Source organism: Melopsittacus undulatus, chromosome 6 (assembly GCF_012275295.1).
Source record: "Melopsittacus undulatus isolate bMelUnd1 chromosome 6, bMelUnd1.mat.Z, whole genome shotgun sequence".
Classification (NCBI taxonomy): domain Eukaryota; kingdom Metazoa; phylum Chordata; class Aves; order Psittaciformes; family Psittaculidae; genus Melopsittacus; species Melopsittacus undulatus.
In genome coordinates this window covers 58,537,212-58,543,817 of record NC_047532.1, presented here as the reverse complement: position 1 = coordinate 58,543,817, position 6,606 = coordinate 58,537,212, and the positions used below count along the sequence as shown (strand labels likewise).

The 6,606-nt window shown below is 54.2% G+C and overlaps 1 protein-coding gene across 1 annotated transcript; it reads left to right on the top strand.

Moving 5' to 3' along the window:
• Nucleotides 1–221: 221 nt before the first annotated feature.
• Nucleotides 222–2,065, top strand: SOX14 (SRY-box transcription factor 14). The gene is made up of 2 exons (XM_031043682.2): nt 222–646; nt 800–2,065. Exons 1-2 carry the CDS (start codon nt 375–377, stop codon nt 1,095–1,097), a joined length of 570 nt encoding a protein of 189 aa, XP_030899542.1. The 5' UTR covers nt 222–374; the 3' UTR covers nt 1,098–2,065.
• The last annotated feature ends 4,541 nt before the right edge of the window (nt 2,066–6,606 follow it).

Genomic DNA, 6,606 nt, shown 5'->3' with positions numbered 1-6,606 from the left:
CGCTGTGAACGCCCTGCCGCTATGTCAGCCTGCGCGCCGCAGCCCCTCGCCTTTGAACTGCCCCGCGCCGCTCCGCGTCCCCACCGCCGGCCCGCAGCAGCGCCCGGCGGCTCGCCGCCCGCCTAGCCGCCCGCCGGGCCCCGCGGGCCGCCGCTCCGCGCCCTCCGCGCTGCTCTGCGCCCCGCCCCGGCAGGGCTCCCGCCGGGGACGGCGTTGGCGGAGGACCTGTGATGATCAGCTGAGCCCGCTCCTCCCGCTCCTCCGGCTCCCTCGGCCTCCTCCTCCTCTTCCTCCTCCACTTGCCACCGTCCGGCGCCCCCAGCGCGTCCTACACCGCTGCGCCCCGCCGAGCCGCCCGCCAGCCCTCCCGAAGCATGTCCAAGCCCAGCGACCACATCAAGCGCCCCATGAACGCCTTCATGGTGTGGTCCCGCGGTCAGCGGCGCAAGATGGCCCAGGAGAACCCGAAAATGCACAACTCGGAGATTAGCAAGCGGCTGGGCGCGGAGTGGAAGTTGCTCTCCGAGGCGGAGAAGCGTCCCTACATCGACGAGGCCAAGCGGCTGCGGGCGCAGCACATGAAGGAGCATCCCGACTACAAGTACAGACCCCGGCGCAAGCCCAAGAACCTGCTCAAAAAGGACAGGTATGTCTTCCCTTTGCCTTACCTCGGGGAAACCGATCCCTTAAAGGCCGCCGGGCTTCCCGTGGGGGCCACTGACTCTCTGCTGAGCTCCCCGGAGAAGGCCAGGGCTTTCCTGCCTCCCACCTCAGCACCTTACTCCTTACTTGACCCCAGCCAGTTCAGCTCCAGCGCCATTCAGAAGATGACTGAGGTTCCTCACACCTTAGCCACCAGCACCCTGCCCTACGCCTCCACCTTGGGATACCAGAACGGGGCGTTTGGCAGCTTGAGCTGCCCCAGCCAACACACCCACACTCACCCCTCGCCGACTAACCCGGGGTATGTCGTGCCATGTAACTGTACCGCTTGGTCTGCTTCCAGTTTGCAACCTCCAGTTGCCTACATATTATTCCCAGGCATGACCAAGACTGGGATAGACCCCTATTCTTCAGCACATGCGACTGCCATGTAACACCCACCCACACCCCCACAGGCGTGTGTGTGTCCCCGGGTGGCAGCCGGAACTGGGATTCCTTCGTGTGCATGTACATAAAACCTGCAGAAGCAAAAGGCCACCCTGAAACAGGACTCTGCTGCCCGCCACCGGGCCGGGACAGACGCGGACACTGCCTCGGGGACTTGGAGATGCTCTCGCCTATAAGCCTCGCCCTGAGAGCTGGCCCCAGGCTCGGGAGGGGATCTGCAATGGCGGGGTCAGATAGGAGCCCGGCACTTGTAAGAGTTGTAAATGTGTTAAAAAAGGGAAAAAAGCAAGAAAAAAAGCGAACCTTGAACTGCCCTTTCGGGACTAAGTGGGGGAGAAAAAGGAGGAAAAAAGGAGAGAGGCGATTTCGATTTTTATTTATTCTCTTAATGTCTATGAGTTCTCTAGGGTCTCATGTCACTTGGACTTGACTTTGGGATGTCCCGATCTTACTCCGATTATTTCTTTTATTATCTTTTTCCTTTTGCACATTAAAAGACGAGATCAGCTGTGTTATATATATAAATATATATATATATTTTGTCACCACGCACTACTAGGTAAAATTCCTTTTCATGTCAGAAAAAGGCTCTTCAAAGTTTAAAAAGAGAGGGAGAGAAAGGGATAAACATTTATATTTAAAGCATATGATAGTGTTTGCTTAATTTAAAACAGATAGTCCTTAATTTTGTGTGATCCAGTGAGACTAGATCTAAGTTTACTTTAGACAGAGCGTCAGGTATGAAGTCAGGCAGTAGAATTGTAAAAACTTAATACTAATAATAATAATAATAACGAAAAAACAGAGTAAAGACCGAGGGTAATTTCAACATGTTTTCACCATGTCTTGGGGAAGAAAAAAAGGGGGGGAAAATATGTATCCGGCAGGATTTTACCTCGTTAAACCTTTCCATTTGTTGAACGAAAGACATTTTGAATAAAGACAATCTGTCATCGAACGAGGCAACTGCGTGGTGTAAATGCGGTGCCTCGGCTCCCAGCCCCGCGTCCCGCACTGGCGAGCGCTGGGGGCTGCGGGCGATGCTCCCGGGCAGAGCTCCGCCCTCAGCCCCGCCGCTCGCTGCTACTCTCCCCGTCCCGACCCCCGGTAACCGATCTCACCGGGTCGGGGCCGCTCTGGAGCCGTACGTGGCTGGGCCGGGCTCTGTTTGAAGCCCGTCGGGGAAAATGCGGCTGTGGAGTAGGAAAACTTCCGAAAAGCGAGGATGGAGCCGCGGCAAACCCGAGTATCTGCTGGGGGCTGCTTCCTTCAGCCCTGCACCCCGTCCCGTCGGGGAATCAGCCTTCCCCAAGTTGTCTTTGGGGCGTTGAAGTTTTACCGATGCGAGGAGAAATGTAGAAGCTGGGGGGGGGGGGGGGGGCAAGGGGGGCTGGCGTTGAAGGGTGCGGGTTGGAATTAGAGTCTTGTCCGGATCAATTAGTGATTTTGGGGGGGGGGGGGGGGAAGAGGAGAGGACTATTCTTCGGTGCCCCTTTGTGAAGGGAGGGATTCTCGCTGCAGAATGGGGAGGAGTAAGAGGTCTGTCTGGATGAGCTGAATAGCCGGAGCGATGCGTGTTTGGATGTGCTTTGCTCATTAAGTGCTCTTTGGAGACCGATGTTAGAATTAAACGGCATAACACAATTAACATACATGGGACTTGAATGGGAGGGTAAGCAGAGGAAGAATAGATAGATAAATAAATGAGAGATCAGGCTAAGGTAAACAAAAGGGTAGAGGAGAAAAGGGCTGAAAGGAGAGGTTAGAATGGCTGCTCCAGCCTTGTTTAGCATGACAAAACGGCTCTTACAAATGAGGACAATTAAAGGAGCTGGCTTCGGGAGGGCCTGGGAGCAGCGGGGCGATCCGCTGGGACGCGCGGGGCTGAATGCGCCCGGCGTGGGGCAGGGAGGCGCGGCGCCGGGAGCGCCGAGCGCTGATTTAACCCCAGCTGACAGTTGCTGTCAGTCTGGGTGATAACACCGATAGCTCAGTGTCCTTTAACATCCACCCAGATTAGTCTGACAATGGTCGGAGCGAGAGCGAGGCGGGGAAAGAGCCTGCCCTCGGCCCGCCGGGCCCCGCAGGAGAAGGGGACAGAGCAGCCAGGGGGAAGCACCGTGTGCCCCCCCCCCGCTCCCCACCGCAACAGAGCTTTGGTGGGACCCTCCGTACCCCTGGGCCTGCCGGGCCGGGCAGAGGCGCACGTTCGTGCGCTGCTCCCGGAGGCGGCCGCAGCGGCTGCCGAGAGGGGCAGGCTCGGTGGGGGCCGGGGTGCTTGTGGCAAAATCGGGGCGAGGTGGGCGAGTGCGAAGAGACTGGGCTGGAAACTTTAGCGGGGATCTTTTCTTCTGTCAGGGCTGGAAAGTTTAGCGGGGATCTTGTCTTCCTACTTCTCTTCTTGCTTCTTTCCGCCTTTTTTTTTTTTTCCTCTTTCTTTCCTCCTTCCCTTTTTGCTTATTTTCTCCCTTCTTCCTTTCTTTGTTTCTTCCCTTCTTTATTTCTTTCCTTCTTTCCTCCCTTCTTTCTTTCCTTTTTTTCTTCTTTCATTTTCTTCTTTCTCTCTTTCTTGTCTTCGTGTATTTGTTTTCCTCTCCCTTTAATCTCTCCATCTCTCTTCCTCTCTTATTTTCTCCTTTTTTCTGTTTCTTTCCTTCCGTTCATTCTTTCTCATCCTTTCTTTCTCTTTTTCCTTCCCCCCCCTTTATTTGCTTGTTTCTATATTCCTACTCCTCGTTCCCTTTCCCTTTCTCTCTCGTCTACCCCCTCCTGGCCCGATCGCCCTGCCAGACCTCCCCTCCACAGCCCCTGCTCGCCGTGTGTTCAGTTTCCATTTACCCCGCCGTATTATTCCTCCAACTTTCTCGCCTGTCTGCAGGTGTGTAGCTATTTAACTCGTGGAGATAAATAAATTAAATAATGATCTTGACACTGCAATGAACCGATTACTGACTTTGATGTCAAAGGGAAACTAAAAACAGAAAGAAAGGGGGAGAGAAAGAGAGAGAGAGGGAGGAAAAAAGCTATTCCCTCGAGGGGAAAATGCAGCTCCTTGTCAAACCTGTTTCCCCACAACTGTCTCCTTCTTTCAATAAAATCATTAAACAAAGGCCGCGGGGTTATGCGCACCACGCCTTGGGTGCGCGGTCAGGCGCTGTCCTGGGCCGGGCCGCTCCGCGGAGCCTCACCCGCACCCGCGCAGCCGAGCGGAGCCTCTCGTCACGCGGGGACCGGCGAACAGCGGCCCCGGGCCCCAGCCGCTCCCCATCACCGGGCCCTCTAGCCCCCCGCAGCTCCCCTCTGCCCTCTTTCTTTTCCCTTTTTTTCTCTTTTTAATTTTTTCTTTTCTTTTCGATTTTAGCCTCTCGTCTCACCTCCTCTCATCTATTCTCTTCCTGGAAAATGGTTCTATTTTCGCTCAGCGCTGCCTGCAGGATCACCTAGACACTTAAAGGCATCTAGCCTGGCCTTCCTTTAAGCAGAGAGAAAGAGGAAAGAAGTCGGGGGAAGGGGAGGGGGGGGCAGAAGGAACCGGGAGAGCCCTAGCTGGTGCCCAGGTGTTGCCACGCGATCGCCAGGGAGCTCTGCTCGCAAGAGAGACAAAGGCAGAAAGGGAATTATATGATGTTAAAAAACTTTATTTTAAAGGACACATTAAGCCCATAGAAGTCTCTGAGAGATATTACTTATTTCTGCTTATTAGTGATAATAGCCCGGTAAATTTGCTATTGAGTGTATCAAAGGCATTCAAAGAGACTTTGAAACATCAAAAAGATTGCAATTCTGATTTTACGGTTTTATTCCAGGCCCGACCTCCTGGCTACATCCCTTGATGGTAGTGTTTAAAAGTAAGCGGTGATCAGAAACACATCCTCCTCCTCTTCCGCTCCCAGCAGCCCCGACCGGCCGCACCGCACCGGGCCGGGGACCCACGCGTGGGGCTCCTGCCGCGCCGGCTCTGTGCTCTGCCGCTGCTCCGGCTTCCGAGGGCAGAGGAGAACGCGGCCCTGGCGGAGCGCAGGCAGGAGGGTGCCCCTGCCTGGGGAGTGCTCACCGCCTCCCTTAGAAAACAAATCAAAACATAGAAAATGCTTTAAAACACGATAAAATTACTACTGAGCTAACTATAACCCAGCCCGCTGCTGCTGCCTCTCCCCCCTCGGGCCGCGGGGGAAGAGCGGGATGCATTTGCCGCGCTGCTCCTCGCTGCGGAGTGAGGCAGCCTCTGCCACTGCTTTTGATGTGTCTGTAATTTACCTTTTCCCCCCTCCTTTCTTTCTCTTTCGGTCCTTAATTTTGCCTTCTTGTCTCTTCTTCCTTCACACGCCTCTTTTCCAGTTGGGGTGTTTTATACCAACATCAAAGGGACAACCCAGCCTTTATTATCTTTTTTTTTTTTTTTTTTTCCCCTTTCCTTCCCTTTTTATTAGGGCAAAATACTTCATTATTACTGAACGCGCCGCATTTGGAAAGCTAAACAAGAAGTAACGTGCAGGGTCAGTGCAGGTCCACACTGCAACGAGCCTACATGTGTATGCCTAAAAGCCTAGAAATTAAATACAGGTTGATCCAATTTAAAAAGGAGAGTAAGGGAGAAGGAGCCGGCTCTTTGAGTGTGTGAGAGAAAGAGGGGAAGAGATGAGTAGCTGGTAATTATTGACATATAAGGATGAGATTAATTCAAAGGAAACAAACTATGAAAACAATTGGAGCCGAGTGAAAAGCAAAACCCAGATTAGAATTTGCTTGTGGTTTGTTGTCTGTCTGCTTTCTTTCCTCCTTCCCACCCATTGTCACAGTGCAAGGCAATGGGATTTGCACACTTGAGGTGTAATAGCATTACTGCATTAATTAAAATTTTCATTTCACGTCCAGATTGTTTACTTATCTGCTGGAAACATATGTCGGGAGAAGTTGAGATTCTGGATTCTGCTCCGCTGCCCAAGGTGCAGCGCAGTACAGGGGGGGAGAGGATGACTTCAGGTTTTTTTTTCTTTCCCATTGCATCCTCCAGCCTTATCTCTCCGCTGTAAATTATAAGGAGACTCCATTGAACTGAATATGAAGATTATATTTGCGAACGGCGTGTCCTAGAGCGGACCCGGTCCCACTTTGAGATGAAACAAGACGTCTTGCAGGCCCTGAGCCCCCCCCCCTCTCCTCCCTCCCCGTGCCGCCTCAGCTCCCTGGGCCCTGGGGGGGGGGGATTGGATGGGACCCCCAGACATCTACCCGGTCAGGTGGAGAAGGAGGGAGAGCAGCGATGCTCCCCTCTCCTCCCGGGATAGCCCTCCGCTTCTCCCCGCTCCCGCCCGGGAGGCAGCGATGAGAACCGGGACGCTCCCCCACCTCCCAAAAGCAGTGCTTTCCGAAGCGGCCCCCCAAAGAACCCACAGCTGTGGGTGTGTGGCTGAGCAGCCCCGTCCCTGCTGTCGGGACAGCTGCCGCACCGTCGGGGAGGGCGCTGCAGCGAAGCCGGGGCTCTCTGCGGGGCAG